Source organism: Mchenga conophoros, linkage group LG3 (assembly GCF_057382185.1).
Source record: "Mchenga conophoros isolate Kocher_MC1m ecotype Shallow Benthic linkage group LG3, M_conophoros_male_GT1.1, whole genome shotgun sequence".
Classification (NCBI taxonomy): domain Eukaryota; kingdom Metazoa; phylum Chordata; class Actinopteri; order Cichliformes; family Cichlidae; genus Mchenga; species Mchenga conophoros.
Genome location: NC_140528.1, coordinates 38,813,162 through 38,837,379, shown reverse-complemented (window position 1 = coordinate 38,837,379; position 24,218 = coordinate 38,813,162). Strand labels below are relative to the sequence as shown.

Genomic DNA, 24,218 nt, shown 5'->3' with positions numbered 1-24,218 from the left:
TTAGTTTTACAAAAAGAAAAGAGAAAGGAGAGTAATGAAAATGGATAAAGGATACCATGTATAAGAAGCCTCAGTAACATGGCCTGTAAACTGGAGATGCAGATCGAAGTAAAGAAGAATCTCAGTTCAAAGCATTCTCTTCTTCTCATTCTGTTCACTGTCTGTCAAACTGGATAAGCTAAATCACGCCCACATCTAGTGAGGACAGAACAAATGGTCTTACCTGTACACACTGCATATCCACCGGATTGCAGCCAGAGTGGATTCTGCCAGGGGCCAGGTAGGGCATTACAAGGGAAAACCATCAAAAACCATCACCTCAGTCTTTTTGTCATTGAACAGATTTATCCAGAGGAGAGATGCATCAGTACAAACGATTTCATCCTTTAAACCTGGACTCTGTGAACGGCTGACTGTACGATGTGCTAAAGAATAGAAAACATTATTTCCCATCAGACCATGAGCAACATTCAGGCATGTAACACAGTTACACTTTTATTTTTTACATATTCAGCAGAGAGAGTTAGCTGTGTGCACTACTAAAAAAGGCTGTTCCAATTCTCAGCATCGCTCCTCTCTTTTCCTGAGTCCTTAGCAATTCTCCCTCTCACGATGACGTTTTCCTGGAGGCTAAGGAAAGAGTTTAGGGAAAGAGAACAGGCGCTAATTTTGAGATAACACCCCACGTGGCTACGTTGTGCAGCTGAGTCACGTGACCACGCAGCAACAAATCACAGCAGAGCCGGAAAAGGAGGCGAAGCAAAGTGTCTGTGCAGGAGAGGAGAGTCGAGCAGAGAGAGCTGCTTTTTCATGAAACGGGATGTAAAATACTAAACTTACTGGAACATATACCACTACCAACGTTTGGATCGATATCTGCATCGATCTGCACACCCTTGTCTCCTGGATTGTAGCTGAGATCAGCGTGAACCACGTGGGTCTCTGCTCCGTCTCTGTGTTTCTTAAGACTTCCAGCTTCATCACGGAGTTTCTCTCGGCTTTTTGTGGGCTCATCTAAAGGTAAGCACCGAGCTAACTTTAATGTGGGTTCCGTTTATGTTGAGTTTAGCTCTGTTGAGAATAATAGATTGCTTGGGATACACTGGAGTTAGACAGACTGTAGAGTTTGATTGCTTGCGACATTATGAAATGGCGGTTGCTAGGGGGTAAGAATGCATATAGAAAAATAGTCTTGGAATATGAACAAAAGGATGGGCTGCAGGGCAGGAGAACAGCCAACCCAGGACAGGAAGCCACAGGTACAAGCCTGGGGGAGGGAAATCAGCCTTTACAATAGGACTTCATAGGATGATCTCCAGATGCATCTGTATTTTATTTTCTTCGCGCGAAAATAAAGACTGTTTTTTGAAGTAAAAGTCTCCGCCTGATCGCTACCATCAAAAAGAATCCGTGAAAGCGCCGTACTTCTTCTTCTTCTTCTTCTTCTTCTTCTTCTTCTTCTTCTTTTTTTTTTTTAACACTATGTAGTCTTAATGTTTATTACGTATTATGGTATACACAAATGCAATAAGCAGCAGGTGCTATAGGCATCTACAAGCAACTGTATATACAATTCTAACATGTGATTAACTAATAGTTACTCAGTGTCACCCTTTCTATGCAAAACTAAGCAACTGAAAATAATCAATACTGCCTTAAAAGTGCACATGTGTAATTTATATAATTACGTCACCACATCTGATTAGAGTAACATTAAGCAGTTTTATATTACACAGAACAACCACAACAGAGCTGTACAATTAATAACATCTAATATCAGCTACTCTGACAATGAGCTGAACATCACTAATCATTACCGGTGCCTTTTTTGAGTCTCTCTGCTTTCCTCTCAATTTCTGTACATTATTTAAAACTCTTAATAAAGTTTATTACTAGTTTATTGCACTTTTTGCAATTTATGTAATTACTACACACTTAATGCATACATATTATTAAAATCTGGGCTATAATGGTTGTATTGATGTATAGCAACTTGAAATGCTCCCAAAAATGGCTCCACAGCATGTAAAAATATAATATAAACTCTGGTGGACTTGGTTCTATGGTAGGTCTTAAAGGGTTAAGAAACACCAGAGAGACTGAAGCTCATCACATTGATCAAGCAGGACTCATGATCTTCACCAGCAGCTCCCTCACAGGGAAATTTTCTGCACTCCTCCGTAGGCCCACTGCAGGAGATAAACCCAGCATTTCATGAACACTGTGATGGAGACCTTTGGTTTGTGTAATGTTATAAATACTCTGATACTCCCCAGAGGCTCCGGACTTTTACATAAAGATATTATATTTAGTCCTGTGGAAAGTTATATATTTAAGTATTTAAAAATATATGATCCTCTCTGGTTACTCTGGTATGAATAACTCTGAATCACTTTATAGTAAATAGCACACCATCTGCAAAAAACTGTGAAAGAATTCCAGATCACAAGTGTAGCCCTGGCTATATAAGTAGCTCATTATTTAAATTTGTTCATTAATATTGATAGTTAATTGCAAATGTTTAATGTGTTCAAGAATGTATACAAATGCCTGCAAAGTATGTGATGTGTGTCAGTTAAATGCACAACCTTTTTATTTGTATTTTGAGGTTTATGTCATTATTTTTGATATGGTATTGATATGTACTACAGCTCCAGTGAGACCTGAAGTAGTCTCAGGTAGAGGGGTTGGAGTAAGTGGGGAGCCGTGTGCACTCTGCAGGAAGTGAGAGAGACGAGAGCTGAACAGTGTCGAGTGAACGCAGAGTTCATAGAAGGGCGACAGACGTATTTTCGGGTTGACGGATAGTTAACTGGAGTCGAGAACTGTTGTACCCTACTGTGAGTAGGAGGAGACGGACATCTTGCTGGCGTGTCAGAGAGGTCCCTTCTGCTGGTGTGCTGAAGTTATGTGTTCAAGTGGGAGCACGTGGAAAGGACGACTGTGAGTGCTGCTGCCGCGGCCTGCTGGTAGCCGTGACCCAGTTTCACCGCTATCCTCTTGAACTGCCTGGAGGTGTGAGTACTGTTGTTGCACGTGCTTTTTATTTTTACTGCTTGGCAACAAGTGAAGCGACCATATTGTTTTAGGTCCCAATGCACCCGAGCCACGACTCAGGCCTGCAACGAGGGGTTTGCTAGCAGAAAGACTGTAGCACTTGAGGTGTGTGTGTTTGGTGAGAGTGCGTGTGGGCCCACAATATGATTTGATTATTTTGTTTCTGTTGAGGTAGATACCTTACCATTGTTTAACAAACTTTATTGATTTTGCTTATTTTCTTTTGTGTTGTTAATTAAGCATTCACTAAAGTGGAGTTAACTTTATAATTGACCTGCTTGTGTGTGATTTGTTTCCATATAGTGTAGTTTTATTGCATATTTAATACCATAAGCATTAAAAAGGGAGTATCAATAGGAAAGTAACAACAGGAACCCAGGGCCCCTCTCAATAGAACGTGGGACGGGTGTTACACAAGTTTGTAGTTCAACATACAAGTGACGACCTTTGACCTTCATCGGGTTTTATTTAATTGTGTCAGAGAAACTCAAACGTGCTCTTCATGCAGCTGAGTACATCAAGTGTTTAAAACAGAAGCTGTGCAGGTCTGAGATCTGCAGCTCTCTGAAACACCAAACATGTCCTTTTAATGCTGATATACAGTGACACAGCAACAGGGGTGATTAATCCTTTTGTTTTTTTGTCTTTAACTTTATCAATAAAACAGCTGCAGCTTTCACCGACAGCACATGTGGTACATTAACCTTTGTACTGTTTTCATCATAAAGCTGATTCTTCTGTCCTCACACACTCAGGATCTGAAGTTCTTCTCTTACATTTTCTTTCAGTATTACAGTACACTACAGTACATTAATCCATAGTTCTGATTAATGAGGAGTTACTGAAGTACAAGCTTTAAAAAAAAATGTTACTGTCTTTACAGATGTGGCAAGAGACTAAAAACATGCTGTAATTTTAAGATATTTAATAATCAGCTCTGCACAGGAGCTGAAGCAGGGTGCAGCCTGTTGCTTTTACAGTATAATACTTGTAATAAAAGTACAGTAACAGTAATTAGTGACTGAGTAGCCCAGAGCGTTTCTCTTGATTTCTTTAGTCGGTGTAAATTCATTCACCTGCGCAGCTAAACGAATCCTGACAGCCGCGTGCTCATCTTAGCTAGCTAGGTCTCAGGACCTAGCTAAGGACGGTAGTTACGCATTAGCTGACAAACACATGTAACTTACTGAAAAAGTGCAGCGGGGCCTCGGGTCCTTCTGTCGGGTAGTCCAGTTTATTGAAGAACACCTCAGGATGTCAGGTTAAAACACTCGGTCATGTTTTCGTAGCGTAAACGCTGGCCCTCCTCTCAGAGCCTATGCTCTATCTCCCAAACAGAGATACACAAGTTTCAGCTGCCAGTCAAAGCTGTTATGATAATGTTTCCCCCAATTTAACATCGCCGCGGTAGAAATTAGAATCAAACTTATGGGAATGGCGACCCCTTGGACAGAAATCAGCGTGATGAGAACTATTGAAAACTAAAGAAAGAATCTTTGGAAAAAAATTATCTGAGGAGAATAAATTTATTTAACACTTCCCCCATCGGACCCCCACCCCACCCGCTAACATGGAGCAAGTGGGGTTTATGATCTATACTGCAGCCAGACACCAGGGGGCAATAGAGACGTTTTGGCTTCATTTTTGGGGTGCTGTCACATCGTCCATCTTTTATACAGTCATTGGGTAAAACCCAGAAGTGGCCATGTACAGCCACCATATATCAAACACTTCTGAGCTAAATTTTACAACAGACTGATAGATCTTTCCTCTCTATCGATGCAGTGTACTGTACTCTTTACTATTGTTGGGCAATAGACCCTTTTAAACAGTGTAAACCCTCTCAAAGGAATTTACAATTATCTTTACTGTGTCCACATCAGTGATTGGGGAAACCAAAACAATCACATTTAACACTGGAAGAACTACCTCATTCTTTAGGTGCTTCAGGCATGTTTGAGGCCTATCAAAAATCCCTCAATGAAATGTGACGAACCCCAAATCTTACGTTTAGGGTGTCAAACAATGTGTCAGAATTCAGTACACATGTCAAAAGAACTCACAACTATTATTGTTTCCTCGGACAATGAGGATCTAATGCACTTATGCATCAGGAACTTACATGCTAGGAAAACAGTCTCACTACCATGCAAAATGTACAGAAGTAATTATTAGTCAATTAACTGTGAAATGCACATGCTATAATTACTCCAGTCACTTTTACTCAGGCTCAGGAATCTAAAAGAGTTTGATGTTCGGAGAGTCATGTAAATGCATAGGGTAGAGGTTTAATACCTGTACATGAACGGTTAATCCCACAAATCATAGTTTAAAAAAAAGCCATGGAAAAAAATCATCATGAAAAAACTCATGGAAAACATAGAAAGCATTGTTTAATGTTAAACCTGGATAAACCTGGAATCCCTGCTTTTGACACATGGTCTCTCCCATGAGTCAACTCATCAGAACTAGGGTTAGTTAGAAAAGGGTTAGTTAGATCATTCCTCAGGCAATATCAGGGCTTCTCCTCCGGAGTAATTTCGCTCCAGCCCTGTAAACCCTGTGTTAGAGAATAAAATCAGTATTAATGTCTTGTTAAGTGGGTCTGCCTGGAGCTCGCATCCACACCAAAATTACCTAGAAACAAACATCCTTCCTTTCATCCTTTCGCTTCCGCTTATCCTTTTCAGGGTCGCGGGGGGCGCTGGAGCCTATCCCAGCTGTCATAGGGCGAGAGGCGGGGTACACCCTGGACAGGTCGCCAGTCTGTCGCAGGGCCGACACACAGGGACAAACAACCATTTGCACTCACATTCACACCTAGTGACAATTTGGGTTATCCAATTAACCTATCCCCACAAGCTGCATGTCTTTGGACGGTGGGAGGAAGCCGGAGTACCCGGAGAGAACCCACACAAACACGGGGAGAACATGCAAACTCCACACAGAAAGACCCCGGCCTGATGTTGGAATTGAACTCAGGACCTTCTTGCTGTGCGGCAACAGTGCTAACCACCGTGCCACCGTGCTGCCCCTAGAAACAAACATCAGTGAGTAAATACAAACTTCACACTTGCAAACAACTGTTGGGTCATAGGAGTAATGAGGCATCCCACACCACAGACACAAGTGTGCCATGTGCAGTTATTTCCCCAAATCATTAAAAACACTCCTGTTGCCATAATTTGCCCAAATTATGGATCATTCCATCTGTTCAATCAAAACTGTCACTCACTTGTTTTCACACTATGAGCTCAACAGTGATATGATAATGAGCCCAACACTAAGATGTTCTGTGTTCACTGCACATCCTGCTTCACCTTCACTCATGTCTGTCTGTGCCGAATCCTCTACAAAGACCCTCAGAGAAAAAAAAACAATAGCAGTGGAGCGTCCTGGCGGTCAGGTCTGGATCATCAGACTCCAGAGGTGCTGCTGTAAATCATGTGGTCAACCCTCCTTTTCTGTGAAGGAAGTAAGTGCACTGTTACAAAAAAACAAAACAAAACCATATTAGGCCTTGTTCAGGACATGTCTAAATATATATTTAAAAAAACTGTCTTTCTCTTACACAAAGAAAACAACCCAAACCTAACTGGCAGAATCAGTCTGGTACTATGACAAAACCCCCAAATCCGCCAGAAATCACAGGAAAAGTTTTGCTTCCTGGTGAAACAACATGCTGTAGGGATTAGAATCTGCCATGCAGTGTTGCAGTCGCTGCTTCTGGCTTTAGTTGATGACTGATGCTTACATGGTCTGAAATCAGACTTAAGAGTCACTACCTTTGTTCATGTTCCCCACATCATATTTACTGGTTGCCCACAAGTGCTCAAGAATATCACACGATTCTGGAAAGTCTGGGGCCAACTGACCTAGTTCCACCTGCAAGATACACAGAGAAATTTCTCCCCCTTTTGATTAGCAGCTGCACAGTTCACACAACACTAATTTTCGCCATTAAATGCTTCCTAAACACTTCATGGCAGTATTTCATCACTAGAATGTGAATTCCTTCCCCAGGTCTGTGCTTTTTCACTCCTTTTTCATTTTCACAGACCCAATCATTGTATTTAACTTTTCTTCTCTTTTTTTCCCCCAACACAAAACATGTGACATGTTGTCGTGCAAGCTTCACCCATACATCAGGAACAAGAAACTCATTTCAACCCTCTGTTACATCTTATTCACTTGTTTTATAATCCAGTCATCTTTCCCTGATCTAGTAACAATCAAGTAATTTGCATATCAGCTCATAACCCACTAAATTGACAGGACAACAGAAATGCATGTTCAATATATTATCACAAAAGAGAATTTGGTCCATACAGTAAATTATTTGTCCTGCACCAATCAAGCAGAAAGCATCTGACAATTTACTATATTAACAACTAAATTTATTGTCTGATCACTGGTTGGTCAAACCAGAATCTCTCCTCTTTTTCTTTTTTTCCCCCTTTCACCAAAAGTTTCACCTATTGTCCTGCAACCTGGAGAGTTAATTGCCAGCAGTGGATACAATTTACACTATTTTAACACTGACGACAGATAACAAGCTGATCTTCATTGCATGTGTGTGTTTGTGTCAGAAAGGGTCTTATTGCCAAATGTTGAGCAGGTTTACAACATTAGGAAATTGCTGCGGTACTTAGTGCAAAAATACTGTCATATAATGCTTAAATAAACATAAATATAAAAATTAAAAGTGCTAAGTAGATAGATAGATATATACATGATATATACATGAGTGCAGGTGGTGATCAGTGCCAAACATGGAATGATGCAGTGAACACAGTGTAGGGTCATGTGTTAGTGGTGGGATGTCATGTGGTTATTGTTCATGAGTCCAACAGCAGAGGGAAAGAAACTGTTCTTATGGCGAGAGGTTCTGGTGCGAATGGACTGGAGCCTCCTGCCTGAGGGGAGCAAGTGGTTGACAGGGACGGATTTTCTCCTGTCACTTTCTTGGCCTTTATAGCTTCGTCATATTGCACTTTATGGTGACGTTTAAGGTGGTTATACAAATTCGTAGTGTTAGCTTGCGGTCCTGCTACTATGGCAAAACACAGCTTGCAAATTATGTCTTTTTGACTCTCATCATCTTCTTTGAAACCAAAAAACTTCCACACGGAGGAATGAGAACCTTTTCTTGGAAAAGGTTAATGTTACAGTGGGGTTGTCATTCTCACCGCCTTCAGCGAGCTTTTCCTCTGCACTCATTATGTTTTCTCCCCTCAGGCAGTTTCTCTCACGTGCTCTTAGAGCTGGGCGATAGAATGATAACAATATGTATTGTGAAATAACTTTTTCTCGATAGAAAAATTTAACTATTGCAATAGGCCTCACCGCTCTAGTCCTCTTAAAAAAAAAAAGAACAGCCAATCCAAATTAAGTAGTGCAGAGCTGAACCAATCACAGCCGCAGCGTCACGTCACGTGACTTGTTACGTACAGCACAAGTGCCAAGCCACATATGTGTATTTGTTTTGGGAAGCAGCCAGCCGCCGTGTTGCCCGGGTAATGGAGGAAATGAGTGTGCCAACTAGAGAAAAATCAACCGAGAGCATGATCGAAGGTTATCGGAGAATAAAACCAATGATGGTTCCAATGCCGGAGAGATTGTCGAACGGAAGAGCCATAGAAGTTCCGTAGTGTGAAGGTATTTCAGCTATTTCAAGTCAAACAGAGTAGCGCGCACTGTAAATTGCACCGAAAGCAAGTCTGGAAATACAATAAACCGGTCCATGCTCAATCTCTGACTGAAAGCGCTAATTCGTCATTCATCAAACATTGTTTAAACTGTTTGAAAAGCTAAGCTATACAACAAGGAGAGATTGAGAATTTCCTTTTAATTCTCAGTTTATTTGATATTAACAAAAGTTAGTCAATTTTGTCTGTTCTTCTGTAAAACAAACTAAGATTTATTTTTAGAATTAATAATTTCTAAGTGGAATTGACAATTTAGTCTGTTTTGTTTGTTCTATTTTGAAACTTAAACGCTTTAGCGGCTGCCTTTTGTGTAGTTTGCAATATTTGCCTTTGTTTAGCTGAAAAAGTCTCATGTTTCTTAAGTACATCTACCCTGTTGAACTTATTATGGGAAATAAATATTTAAATCAAAAAAAGCTGCTGATTATTTCACATTTTACTTACAAATATAGTTATTTGGCTTATATCGTGATATATATCATTATCGTCTGAAATGAAAAAAGAAAAAACATATCGTCATATGAAAAAATCTCATATCGCCCAGCTCTACGTGCTCTGTTGTTTTTTCCCCCCTGCCCGCTGGCGTCTGTATCACATGGTATGAGGCTCTGCCCTTGTCATTTGTTGAGCATGAAGAGTGAGCGCTTATTTTCATGTAGATTATGTCCCAGATCAAAATGCGGTGCAATTGTGGGTTTTTTGTTTTTTTAAAAAACATTGTCATTTGGAAATGAGATCACATAAAAGTATGAATTGAAATCGCGATTTTCTAACATTTAGTTGATAGCATTATTTAGGGCTGCACAAACAGATTTTTTATTTTTTTATTTTAAAGATTTGTTATATAAGGATACCACAGGCTGAATTGTAGATGGTGCTGCTTGGGTCCAAACTGTCATACAATATGAAAAATGAGAATATCATGGAATGCTGTCACAGTCTGGCAGAGGCAGACTGTATGGAGTGATGTAGAGGAGCCAAAATGGAACGTGAAATAAAACTTGACCCCGATCTCGGTAGAACAGAGGTTCATGGCAAAGCCGTTCAGGGGGGCCGACCCGGAGGTCGACAGCATAGCAGTTCAAAGGTTCACGGGGTCGGCCACAAGTCCAACGGTGGCGACGGAGGAGATCAGGGGGCCGACCACGTGGAAGGTGGCAGCGGCGAAGCAGGCACGGCTGGACAGCTTAGCTGACGGCCGGTGGTGATGTGGGCGTGTACATGGACCCTCGGGTGGCTTGGTGGGGTCCCGGCCATCACAATGCCCTATACCTGCAGAAAAGGCTAACATTGTTATCTTTTTAAGAAGAAAAAAAAATTAAAAAAAACCCCCCAGCTAAACATGAGGTTTTTGGACAAAGTGTGTGTTCTCCATTCTTTAAGCACTGGTTCGAGCACTGTTTAAGCACCGGCACCGTTTCAAAAGTACCGGTTTGGTACGGGTATCGGATAAAACCTAAATGATACCCATCCCTACTGCTGCATCGACATGGACATGGAGACAGGCGGGAGACTCAACATGCCAACTTTAACTCCTGTAGCTGGTGTAGGGAGAGCTGCGTCACACAGGGGATGGAGTGGTTCAGTCTGCATTCTGGGCGGCTGCTGCCTTGGCAGTGAATGGGAAACTCCTCCAGTTGTAGCCAAAACAGTTTTTGTGATGCTCCGATAAACGCTCCACAAAAAACGGATTGGCAGCAATAATCCAACATAGCTGGACCTGAATAGATTCCTTCTCCACCTTCTGCAGAGAAGATAATCCAAAATCCATGGAGCTGTGCGACGTGGACACTAAACTAAAAAAAGTTTGTGAAATGAATGTCTGCTGGGTCCCACATGGTCAGATGGCTCTGTCACAGTCTGGCAGAGGCAGACTGTATGGAGTGACATAGAGGACCCAAAATGCTGACAAAAATGGAACGTGGAACAAAACTTGAATTAGCAAAAAGTGAGCCGTTTAATGAGGCTGTTAAAAAAGAAAAAAAAAATACAACAAAGGCAAACTGAAGTAAAACTAACATTAACCTAAACTGAAAGAACTAAACAAACAACATGAAATCTAAAAGCATGGAGACAACCTGACAAAAAACAACCAGAAACACAGACTAAATACACACATGGGTGATTGGGGGAAGTGGAAACACATGGGGAAACAGCTGACACTAGTCTGACATAACGAGACAAAGGAAGCAAAGCTGACTACTCTGACATAGGATACAGACCTTCAAAATAAAACAGGAAACATGAGACGCAGACATGACATTACAAACTTGATAACATAAGACACGCAGCATGAAACACAAAGGGTGAGGGAAACTTAAATACAGGGGAAGAAAATAAAAGAGGAATCTAATAACCAAATGAACTTCGCTGACCTAAAGAACTTAAACATAAGCCATAAACATCAAAAATGAACTAGAATTCAAAACACTGGTTCAAAAGACCCAGGAACGTGACAAATGCATAAATAACTGAGCTGCTGAAGCAGGTATATAGTGCCGAATCAACTTAAAATTAAATTAACTTAAAACAATTCAGATTAGCCTTGAACGTTTTAGCAATCTCCCTTACATGCTTGTCAAATTTAAGAAGTAGATCAAAAATTATTCCTAAAAACTTAAAATCTTTGACCTCTTTTATTTCTTCGTTCCTTAACTGGATATGAAACTCATCGTTTATCTGATCATTAGGAACAAGAAACTAAGAATCTGTTAGTCTCACTCATTTAAACCCTCTGCTGCATTCTGTTCACCCCTGCTATCATTCAATCATCTTTCCTAATATAATATTAGTCCACTAGTTCATATATCGCTTCTCATCTTACTAAGTGAACCGAACAACATAATAAAATCAGAAACACAGGCTTAAAATACCATCTGGTATTCATGAGCTTCATTGCGTGTGTGTATGTGTTAGTAGGATTAAAACATTCTGTGCTTATGTATGTCATTTTAATTACTTTCCCCTTTTTCTGAAACAAATCTCTTTTTACTACACCTTGTTTCAGAAACATCTAAAGAAGAAAGTCTCTATTGTAGTCAGGCACAGCTAAATTCTGCTTGTGAGTTAACCTAGCCAACCACACTGTGTGTTGTTAACGCCTTCAACATGTACCAACTCGTGATGTGTGCCACTTCCTCTATGTCCTCTATTTGTACCACCATATGGAGGACCGCAAGAGCCACACACACATCGAAATACAGAATTCTTAGATGATGAATTGTAGAATAAATTCTCCATTTGTAAAATAATTTTAGAATTCCACATTAACAAAGTGAGTTTTGAAATGTCTTTTTAAAAACCTCATTACTATCCTAGGGGAGCTAGGATGGTAATGAGGTGCTTGGAGATGTTGTAGGTGGCTGAGTTTATACTGCTACCATTGAGACTGATCAGGACTCCGTCTTTGTGGATCTATGGAAGTCCAAATATACAGGGTGTAGCATCCCCTGGGTAAAAGCGGCGATATGCAGGGGGGTCAGTGATGTTTCCTTTCAAGTTCTTGTAGGCAACTGATGACTTTCTTTTTGTAGTTGCTTCTGGGGTTTCACCTTGAAGCTTCATAGGTATTGTTGTCACTGAGGAGTTTAGTCATGTTTATTTGCTCTGCTTCTTTTTGTCAGGGATAAAATACAAATATATACTTTTTGTGTCCCAGCTGAGTAACAGGAGGAGAAGAGTGGTGGTGCAGCAGAGGATAAATTTCAGCCATTTGGACTCAGCTCAGCCACTACAGAGGAAAGAATGTCTTCAACACAAAAGGTGAGAAAAACATCACAGTTACTCTGTTATTGAAACTGTGTGTACAGCTTGTTGGTTTTTAAAAACCTGTTAACAGCAGCTTTATCTTTTCCATCCTGGGCTCCTCCATATATACAGAATCTACATTCACAACCAAAAACCACAGAAGTTACAAGAAAATACAAAGATCATATTTCCTACACACACTGAAACAACAATATCATCAGTTGAACTCTGATTTTTTTCTGAAGTAAAAGAGTTTCACTGATGATCAATATTTCTTCAATAATGTCATTTTGTACAACTCTCATTGTAGCAGATCATTGTAATGTGATACTATCACCAGAAGGTGGTGGTAACACACCTACAATGTGCTTTTTGACATGTTTGATTCCACCAATGGAGGGAGTTTCAGTTTGTTGCACGACTGAATTTCACTCACTGCCTGTGTTTGTATCTCTGTCACTGCAGGACCAACATGGAGCAAGAAGTCAGCGCTCTCAGGAGGCCGACAAACCTTACAGAAGTAAGGGAGAGGAAACCTACAGCTGTGATGAGTGTGGGAAGTATTTTGTCCAGGCTGGAGACTTGAAAACACACCAACTCATTCACAGTGGAGTTAAACCTTACAGCTGTTACTTGTGTGGAAAATCTTTTACCCAGGCTGGAAACTTAAAAACACACCAACTCATCCACAGTGGAGTTAAACCTTACAGCTGTGAGTTGTGTGGAAAGTCTTTTACCCTGGCTCAAAGTCTAAAAGCTCACCAACTCATCCACAGTGGAATTAAACCTTACAGCTGTGACTTGTGTGGAAAGTCTTCTACCCGGGCTGGAGACTTGAAAAAACACCAACTCATCCACAGTGGAGTTAAACCTTACAGCTGTGACTTGTGTGGAACGTCTTTTACCCGGGCGGAACACCTTAAAACACACCAACTCATCCACAGTGGAGTTAAACCTTACAGCTGTGAGTTGTGTGGAAAATCTTTTGTGTTGGCTCAATACTTAAAAAGACACCAACTCATCCACAGTGGAGTTAAACCTCACAGCTGTGACTTGTGTGGAAAGTCTTTTACCCGGGCTGGAGACTTAAAAAAACACCAAGTCATCCACATTGGATTTAAAGCGTACAACTGTGACTTGTGTGGAAAGTCTTTTACCCAGGCTGAAGGTTTAAAAAAACACCAAGTCATCCACATTGGATTTAAAGCATACAACTGTGACTTGTGTGGAAAGTCTTTTACCCAGGCTCAAAGTCTAAAAAAACACCAACTCATCCACAGTGGGGTAAAGCCTTACAGCTGTGAGTTGTGTGGAAAGTCTTTTACCCAGGCTCAAAGTCTAAAAAAACACCAACTCATCCATAGTGGAGTCAAACCTTACAGCTGTGACTTGTGTGGAAAGTCTTTTACCCGGGCTGGAGACTTGAAAAAACACCAACTCATCCACAGTGGAGTTAAACCTTACAGCTGTGACTTGTGTGGAAAGTCTTTTACCCTGGCTGGACACTTAAAAACACACCAACTCATCCACATTGGATTTAAAGCATACAACTGTGACTTGTGTGGAAAGTCTTTTACCCTGGCTGTACACTTAAAAACTCACCAACTCATCCACATTGGATTTAAAGCGTACAGCTGTGAGTTGTGTGGAAAGTCTTTTACCCAGGCTGGACACTTAAAAACTCACCAACTCATCCACAGTGGAGTTAAAGCGTACAGTTGTGACTTGTGTGGAAAGTCTTTTACCCAAGCTGGAGACTTAAAATCTCACCAACTCATACACAGTGGAGTTAAAGCGTACAGCTGTGAGTTGTGTGGAAAGTCTTTTACCCTGTCTGAAGGTTTAAAAAGACACCAAATCATTCACAGCGGAGTTAAACCTTACAGCTGTGACTTGTGTGGAAAGTCTTTTACCTTGTCTGAAAGTTTAAACAGACACCAAATCATTCACAGTGGAGTTAAAGCTTACAGCTGTGACTTGTGTGGAAAGTCTTTTACCCTGTCTGAAGGTTTAAAAAGACACCAAGTCATCCACAGTGGAGTTAAACCTTACAGCTGTGATTTGTGTGGAAAGTCTTTTACCCAGGCTGGACACTTAAAAACACACCAAGTCATCCACAGTGGAGTTAAACCTTACAGCTGTAAATTGTGTGGAAAGTCTTTTGCTCAAAATAGCGACTTACAGAAGCATCTAGTTACCCATTCTGGAATTAAGGCGTACAGCTGCGACTTTTGTGGAAAAAGGTTCAGCGACAAACAGTACCGAAATATTCACCTACGGATTCACACTGGAATTGATGTTTCCTGCTGTGACCAGTGTGGGAAACTGTTTGCAACAGATGCACAGTTACAACGACACATGTTTAGCCACTCTGAGGAGAGACCTTATAAATGTGACCTGTGTGAGAAGACTTTTAAATCTCCACATCAGCTGAATAAACACCAACAGATCCACACAAGGAAGTAACTCTACAAGTGCAGTTACTGTGAGGTATGTATTTAGTTTTATCTTGTAATTGTAACCTGATTGCTTGGAACAAGTCTGATCAGTAAACTTATGGAGTTATACTGAATGAACTGTTTTGAAAAATGAAGACTCATTTTCACTCAGTAAGCTGAGTGTTGTAATGTAAACAGTAAAATGTAATTGGACGTTGGCAGAGATGCTTTTTATTTCAGGCAACGTTCAGGATAAAAATGTTGAAGGAATTCCCTGACTTACAATGTCTTTGTTTAGAAGCGGAGCGAAGCACACTGATCCATTTCTCAACCCTGTCGTCACTGTGGTGGTGGGAAAGCGTTTCTCTGTGACCTATGTAGAAAAACTTCTAATCATCAACGGGACCAAAAAACACATCAACGTAGCCACACTGGAGACAAAATGAACTACTGCAAAGAATGTGGGAGAGGCTTCCACACACCAAGTACATTAAAAATACATGAACTCTTCCACAGTGGAGTCAAAAAGCACATCTGTGACCAGTGTGGGTCATCCTTCACCACTGCAGGAGGGACACCATACAAGTGCAGACACTGTGACAAAAGCTGGTCACAATCAGGTCATCGTAACAAACATGAACGTACACACATGGAAGTGAACTTCAGCTGTGACCAGTGTGACAAGAGCTTCAGGAATCTCAGTTCATACTTCAAACACAAACGATCCCACGCTGTAAATAAACTGTTTCACTGTTACCAACGTGCAAAAACATTCACTTCATTATCTGCTCTGTGCAAACATCAGCCTGAGCATGCAGGACTGAAATCACTGGATCACAATGAATCTGAAGAGAGAGAAAGATCCTCTTCTGGTTTCAGGGTCAGACTTAAAAACCTTGAGATCAGGCTCCACAGAGTTTAGATGGAATCTCCTGTAAAGAGTGTCAGCTGATGTCACACTTGGATCTGATGAGGTAGCTCTGATTTCTGGACCTGCAGTGAATAATTCTGAATGTTACATTTAGGAAGCTGCATGTATAGATATGTATATCAAGTTTATTTTTTTTACTTTTAGGGATTTTAATTCTCTAAAATGTTATCCCTGTTACATTTTATTCTTTGTTTCCTTAGGACACAGTAGTGTTTAGTAGTTGTATTCATTTTATGTGTTACCTAAGTTAAATTTCAATCCTTCATTCATATTTAATCTTTTGCTGTTGTAAAATCTTCTCTTAAATCATTTTCTCCCAAAACTGCAAATGTTTTCACAGCAATTGCTCTAAAACTTCCAAAATGAACTAAATCTGTCCACCAGCTTTGAAACGACACCTGCTGTGACTTTATGTCCAGAAAAAAGAAACTCAAGCTAAACTGGTTTTGGGCTGTATTTCCATATAATGCCAGTTTGTACCAGAAGATGAACCAGTGAGTCAGTGTAACCTTTATTCAATTAGGCAAAGACCACATTCGTATTCACAGAGGCAGCAAAGAAATGTTGAAAGTTAAAAACAGCAGCACACATCAGGACCATTTTAAAGATCACAGATGACTACTTTTACTTAATTCAAATTCCTTCAAATTTTGGCTCCTCCTTTCACTTTAGTGTATTTACTATATCCTTGAAGTCCACATGTTGTTTTTTAATAAATTCATTTTGATCCACATGTTCTGCAGCTGTTTCCCTGTTGATTTGAAGTTTGTATTATGAAATCCTGATAATGTTAAAGCGTTAGTTATATTTCAAATCAAATCAAATCACTTTTATTGTCACATCACATGTGCAGGTACATTGGTACAGTACATGTGAGTGAAATTCTTGTGTGCGAGCTTCACAAGCAACAGAGTTGTGCAAATACAATAACGTAAACAAGAAAAATACAAGAATGGCTACATCTGAAACTAATAAATATATGTACAGTATATAATAGTATATGCATTCCTGGATGTGTATACTAAATATTTTTCTACGTGTGTGTGTGTGTGTGTGTGTGTGTGTACACACATATTTTACAAGTTAAATAGAGTAAACAATAAATAAATATATAAAAATATACAGAGTTGAGACATGTGCAAAACAGTGGCATTTACTGTACAGTATGGAGTGCATAATGTTGAAGTTCCAGTAGTGAAGCTGAGTTGTTTATGAAGTGTTCAGCAGTCTGATGGCCTGATGGAAAAAGCTGTCTCTCAGTCTGCTGGTACGGGACCGGATGCTGCAGAACCTCCTTCCTGATGAAAGTAGTCTGAACAGTTTATGGCTGGGGTGACTGGAGTCCTTGATGATCCTCCCCGCTTTCCTCAGGCAGCGCTTCCTGTAGATGTCTTGGAGGGGGGGAAGCTCACCTCCAATTATCCGTTCAGAGCACCGCACTACTCGCTGGAGAGCTTTGCAGTTGTAGGCGGTGCTGTTGCCATACCAGGTGGTGATGCATCCAGTGAGGATGCTCTCAATGGCACAGTGATAGAAGGTCCTGAGGATGCGGGGGTTCATGCCAAATCTTTTCAGTCTCCTGAGAAAGAAGAGGCGCTGCTGCGCCTTCTTCACTGTTTTGTTTATGTGTACTGACCATGTAAGATCCTCAGCAAGATGTACACCAAGGAACCGGAAGCTGCTCACTCTCTCCACAGCAGCGCCGATGATGGTGATGGGGGTGTGTACTTCTCTGCACCTCCGGAAGTCCACTATCAACTCCTTTGTCTTTGCGACGTTGAGGGTGAGATGGTTGTCTTGACACCAGTGGGTCAGGGCGCTGACCTCCTCCCTGTAGGCCGTCTCATCACCATTGATGATAAGACCCACCACTGTAGTGTCGTACGCAAACTTCACAATGATGTTGGAGTTGTCAGTGGCTGTGCAGTCGTAGGTGTAGAGTGAGTATAGGAGAGGGCTCAGTACACACCCCTGTGGAGCACCAGTGTTCAGTGTGATGGGGGATGGTAAATGGCCTGTATTTATATAGCGCTTTACTAGTCCCTAAGGACCCCAAAGCGCTTTACATATCCAGTCATCCACCCATTCACACACAGGTGATGGCAAGCCACATTGTAGCCACAGCCACCCTGCGGGGCACTGACAGAGGCGAGGCTGCCGGACACTGGCGCCACCGGGCCCTCTGACCACCACCAGTAGGCTACGGGTGAAGTGTCTTGCCCAAGGACACAACGACCGAGACTGTCCAAGCCGGGGCTCGAACCGGCAACCTTCCGATTACAAGGCGAACTCCCAACTCTTGAGCCACAATCGCCCCCATTGAGGTGATGCTGCCCAGTCTGACCACTTGGCGTCTGTCAGACAGGAAGCTAAGGATCCAGCTGCAGAGGGAGCTGCTCAGTCCTAGATCCTGCAGTTTCCTGTCCAGCTTCGAGGGAACGATGGTATTGAATGCTGAGCTGTAATCTACAAACAGCATTCTCACATACGTGTCTCTCTTCTCCAGGTGTGACAGGGCAGTATGTAGTGTCAGGGCTATGGCATCATCAGTACATTGATGAACTCTGTGTAAAGTTTGTCTTATTAAACAGTTTGATGTGAAAAATGAAGAAATGGTCTCAGAACAAGTAGTTTGAGCCATGATTTCAGATTCAAACAAATTTAACTGTTTTCAGTGGTACATGTGGAGCTTTATCACAGGAGGAGACACACTGACACATATTTCCTTTCAATTTGGTTTTCTACTTGTTTTCTATCTTTTTAGTTAATTAACTGATTTTAATTCTCAAATTTTGCCACCTAATTCATTATTTCCAAAGATATGCATGTGGCACAGTAAACTATAAAGACACATCTCCTGGATGCACTGGTATGCATCTTCAGTGATGTATCCTGGGGTCATCATGTGTTTCGGGTCTCACAACATCATACACCCTCGCCCAGGCGACCCAGCCGGGGTTGTTCAGGCCCCGACTTGCGTACCAGTAGCTACCCACGGATCAGCCCTCTTGATCCACAGCCACCTTGTGGCTTTCTCTGCCGCTTCACTCACAGCCTGGATGGCCCTCTTCTTGGCTGCCCCAGCCATGCCCAGCCGGCCTAGGACTTTGCAGAGTGATCGTCTTGCAAACCCCCTACAACCCACTTCTATGGGCTCATAGAAAGTCTTCCAGCCCCTTCCCCTGCACTCTTGCACTAGTTCTTGGTACTTTCCTCGTTTCCTTTCATTGGCCTCCTTAATCCGCTCTTCCCAGGGCACTGTGAGTTCCAGCATGATCAGCTGTTTTGAGGCCACAGAAATAATTATCATGTCTGGCCGGAGTGATGTTTTTGCAATGTTCTGAGGGAACTTTAGTTGTTTACCCAGGTCAGCCTGTAGCTGCCACTCAGAGGCTGTGTTGAGGAGGCCAGTTGTCAAATGTGGGTGCACCTGGGGTTTCTCTCCAGCTTTAATAAATCTTTCCCCACAGATGGAGGTTTGCTGGGCTTGGCAGAGTGTCGTATACTGCCTGCACTAGGAATCGGATCCGGTGGAAGTCTGCCTGCATGATCTATGCCCAGGTGACCTTGCGCTGCAATGTGCTCTCCCACCTTGTCCATGCTCCCTGCCGCTTAAGGCCTACAGCTCTACCTACTCGCTCCTCCTCCACACCTGCTCGGACCTCTTCCTGGAGTAGCTGGTGTTTCTCCTTTCCCTGTGCCCTGCTGACCTGGGCCTTTGGGAAGTACCCCAAGCCTGCTACCCCTGTTGCTAAGACCCCCACCAGTGTTTTCTGCCTTAGGCGTGACTCCGCCACCTCAACTGCCTTCTCAGCCTTCCACTTTCTTCCTGTCCTTACCTCAATACCTGCTGATGCCACCTTGCAGTCTTTAGAATCTCTGTACTGTAGGGCTTCTCGTGTGCAAGCCACCTTGAACTCATCTGTGAGACCACTGAAGGGTAACTGCACGCTGTTGCTTGCCCCATACAAGGCAGTGCTTGTGAGACTGCGGGGAAGTCCCAGCCACTTACGAAGAAAGCCACTGATCTTCCTTTCAAGAGATTCCACAGTAGTTATTGGAACTGTATAGACAAGCAAGGGCCACAGGATTCGGGGCAGGATGGAATGCTGGTAGATCCAGGCTTTAAATCTTCCAGGCAGGCCGGACTTATCTACCTTAATGAGCCACGCTCCCAGCTCCTCATTTGCCTTCTGAATGGCAGTAGAGTCTTTCAGGCTGGAGTCAAAGAGTTTCCCCAAGCTCTTAACTGGTTGTTCCATTATGGATGGAATAATGGTTCCTGAAATTGAGAACCGGAACTTGTCCGTCACCTTGCCCTTCTTCAGTACCATGGAGCTTGACTTGGAAGGTTTAAAACTCATCCTTGCCCATGAGATGAGTCTCTCAAGACCTTGCAAGATCCACCTACACCCTGGAACTGATGATGTTGTAATGGTGAGGTCATCCATATAGGCTCTGATAGGGGGCTGACGAACACCTGACCTTGTTAACGGCCCTCTGCACTCCACCTCCGCAGCCTTTACCACCATGTTCATTGCCAGGGCAAAGAGCGTACCTGAGATGGTACAGCCTGTTATTATACCTTTCCCGAGTTGGTGCCAGTCTGAAGTAACTGCCCTAGAAGTGACCCTAAGCCTGAAATTGGCATAATAGTCCAGGATCAGATCCTTGATCTTGCTAGGGACATGGTGGAGGTGTAAAGCATGCTCAACCAGTTTGTGTGGGATCGACCCATACACATTAGTCAGGTCCAGCCACAATACAGCTAGGTCGCCTCTGTTCTCATGGGCTTCTCTTTAACGTTTAACTACACCAGTGTGCTCTAGGCAACCAGGAACTCCTGGGATCCCCCCCTTCTGAACTGATGGATCAATGTAATTGTTTCTAAGGAGAAACTCAGTCAGTCTCCGGGAGACAACGCTAAAAAACACCTTCCCCTCCACGCTCAACAGTGAAATGCTCCGAAACTGGTTTATGTTTTTCGAATCCTCCTCTTTGGGAATCCAGTCTCCCTCTGCGCACCTCCACTGATCAGCAACTCTCCCTCTCCGCCATATCACCTTTAAGATCTTCCACAGGTGGAGAAGCAGCTCTGGGCAGCGCTTATAGACAGGGTAGGGTACGCCACTGGGACCTGGGGAGGATGCTGAGCGGGCTGCTTTGATGACCTCACACACCTCCTTCAAACTTGGCTCCGTCAACTTGAACTCTACAGATGGTGGGGCAGGGTTGATGAGAGCTTTGTTTGGTCCCAAGTCTTGTTCTCTCAATGGGTCACTCATGGTCTCATGAAGGAAGTTATTCACCTCCTCTGCTGAGCACTCCAACTGCCCGCTTCGCTTAACCCCAAGCAATTATTTGGAAAAGCGAAAGGGATCAGCAATAAAAGCTGCATGTTTCCTGGCTCTCTCTCTTCCTCGCCTCCTGTGCCATTCTGCTCTACGGAGGGTAATCAGCTTCTTCCGCAAGATGTTGTGCAGTTCCTCTAAAGCTTGCTTCTCCTCCGCATCAGCGTTCTTGAACTGCTTCTTAAGGCTCCTGAGCTCCTGGCGCAGTTGATGAATCTTCATGGCCCTGCGGTTCATGGTGTAAGGCAGGGGTGGCCAACCCGCGGCTCTCGAGCCGCATGCGGCTCTTTGCCTGGTTTCATGCGGCTCTTACGTTCATATCAAAGTTTGTGTTTTGATTTTTTTTATGTTGTTGTTTTAAAATGTGCGCGTTCGCTTCGCTTGAGTTCAATACGGTATTTTCATCAAATGCGCATGTGTGTGAGATGAAAATACCGCAGTTTCCCAGTAGGAGCAAGTTCGCCCTTAAAATGGCAGGAAAAAAATGCACAGCAAAAAGAAAATATGAAGATGAACACAGGACGTTTTTAACAGAGTGGGAGAGTTTATATTTTTTTGTTGAACGCAATGGCAAGCCATTCTGCCTTATATGTCAGACGTCATTAGCGCATTTCAAAGCTTCAAATCTTCAGCGCCACTTCAGCTCACTCCATGCTAACATCGACCAGGAATTTCCAAAAGGGACTGAACTTCGCAAGCACGAGTTGGCCACTTTGAAAAGTCAGGCAGAGAAGCAGATACAGTTTTTCCAAAAATTTACGAAGCGGTCAGAGACCATAACGCTCGCATCCTATCAGCTGGCTTGGAACATTGCACGGGCTAAAAAGCCATACAATGAAGGGGAGTTCGTTAAAAAATGCCTCAGTGATGTTGTTGAGATCTTGTCTCCTGAAAACGACAAATTAAAACGCATGGTATCAGACGTCCAACTGTCCCGCCACACTGTTGAACACAGAATATCGGACATTAACACGGCTATTGAATCACAGTTGCACTCTGACCTTCAAGCATGTGAGTATTTTAGTGTCGCATTGGATGAGAGTTGTGATATACAAGACAAGCCTCAGTTGGCAATATTTGCACGGTCTGTTTCAAACGATTGTGTGATCAAAGAAGAGCTCCTGGATATTGTGCCATTAAAAGACAGAACCCGTGGCATAGATGTGAAAGAAACCATGATGGCTGCATTTGAAAAAGCAAATCTGCCCATAACGAAATTAACTGCAATAGCCACGGATGGAGCACCAGCCATGATGGGATCTGTGAACGGGCTTGTGGGGCTGTGCAAAGCTGACCAAACTATTCCTGACTTTTGGAATTTCCACTGCATCATCCACATGGAGCAACTCGTGTCTAAATCATTGAATTTAGATAACGTCATGAAGCCTGTGATGGAAATCGTCAACTATATCCGCACACATGCGCTTAACCACAGGCAATTCAAGAATCTCATCGCTGAGCTGGACCAAGGGCTTCCAGGTGACCTGCCGCTGCACTGCACTGTGAGGTGGCTGTCAAAAGGCCAGGTACTCTCTCGCTTCTTTGAGCTTTTGGATGCCGTGAAACTGTTTATGGAAAAGAAGGACAAGGACTATCCCGAGCTCTCGGACCTCAAGTGGATTATGGATCTGGCCTTTTTGGTCGACATGCTGTGTCACTTGGACAGACTGAACCTGACCCTGCAGGGTAAGTTAAAAATGCTCCCTGACCTAGTGCAAAGTGTGTTTGCGTTTGTCAACAAACTGAAGCTGTTCAAGACACATATTCAAAAGGGAGATTTAACGCATTTTCCCACTCTGCTAAAAGCCAGCGGGCAAGTCGCCAGTGCTGCCCTGAGTAAGCAAAGAGCCAGATATGCAACGCTGATTGAAAACTTGCACGAAAGCTTCGTGACCCGGTTCCATGATCTACAATTGAAAAGGCCACAGATTACGTTCCTCGTCGACCCATTTAATGCAGAGACCGGCTGTTTGAAAGTCCCGCTAGTCACAGATGAAGCTGCGGCTGAGTTGGAGATGATCGATCTTTGTGAAGAGGACCAATTGAAACCTGCTTTAAGGGAAGGGACCATTGAGTTCTGGAAAAGTGTGCCAATGGAAAAATACCCCAATGTCAAACGGGCTGCGCTTAAGATACTGTCAATGTTTGGGTCAACATACGTCTGCGAGTCTGTGCTTTCTACCCTAAAACATGTGAAATCAAAGCATCGATCTGTTCTGACTGACACACATGTGAAAGAATTGCTTCGAGTGACAACAACGGAAGACAAGCCAGATTTAAAGAGGATTGTTCAAGGCAAGGAATGCCAGAAGTCCCACTAAACAACATGCATTATAAAAGTAAATGCTATTGTAGATTATTATATTTTTGTTTGTGGACTTGGTTGAACTGAGAGTTTGTGTGTGTGAGACAGTGCACACAATGTTCATTGTTGAAAATGACTGGCCTGTGGTTTTAGTACTGTAGGAGTCCATTTCTGTCATTATCATGTTGGTGTGTGACATTTACAATAAATCTGGCTGAGCAGAGATGTGTGTATTTTGTGTGTGAGAGAGAGAGAGAGAGAGAGAGAGAGAGAGAGAGAGAGAAAAGGATTGGTGATGTTCATGTGTGCCCATGCGTATGATGTGGCTCTTTGCGGTAACACAGTAAAAAAAAAGTGGCTCTTGGTCTCTGACTGGTTGGCCACCCCTGGTGTAAGGGGTCTTGTTGTTACACTTCTCGATCAGACGAACCTTTCTGAGGCGTAGCTGACTATGATGGTGGTCATTGTTTTAAGCCTGCTGTCGGCATCTCTTTTGGCTACAGCTTGTATGATGTTGGAGACATCCTCATCAAACTTCTGCCACTCGCTCCGGCTGCTGGCTGTGGCCACTTAATCCGCTGTTGTGGAACTACACTGCTTGGATTGGAACAGTCCAGTGCATAGAGGGACTGGGCTCTGTGGGGTGCCTCCTGGCCAGGCTCCTCCTGCGTCTCACCAGGT

General features: G+C 42.8%; 1 protein-coding gene and 1 long non-coding RNA gene across 2 annotated transcripts in view; both read left to right on the top strand.

Annotated features, from left to right (window-relative positions):
- Nucleotides 1-2,505: 2,505 nt before the first annotated feature.
- Nucleotides 2,506-24,218, top strand: part of LOC146578550 (uncharacterized) — a 38,494-nt gene continuing 16,781 nt past the window's right edge. Inside the window, exon 1 of the long non-coding RNA XR_014891492.1 lies at nt 2,506-3,162. This is a non-coding gene — a long non-coding RNA (uncharacterized LOC146578550). The remainder of the gene's footprint in view (nt 3,163-24,218) is intronic.
- LOC146578551 (uncharacterized) lies at nt 11,257-16,628 on the top strand. The gene is made up of 3 exons (XM_085268664.1): nt 11,257-12,527; nt 12,978-15,002; nt 15,249-16,628. The coding sequence occupies exons 1-2, from the start codon at nt 12,510-12,512 to the stop codon at nt 14,976-14,978; spliced, it is 2,019 nt and encodes a 672-aa protein (XP_085124790.1). The 5' UTR covers nt 11,257-12,509; the 3' UTR covers nt 14,979-15,002; nt 15,249-16,628.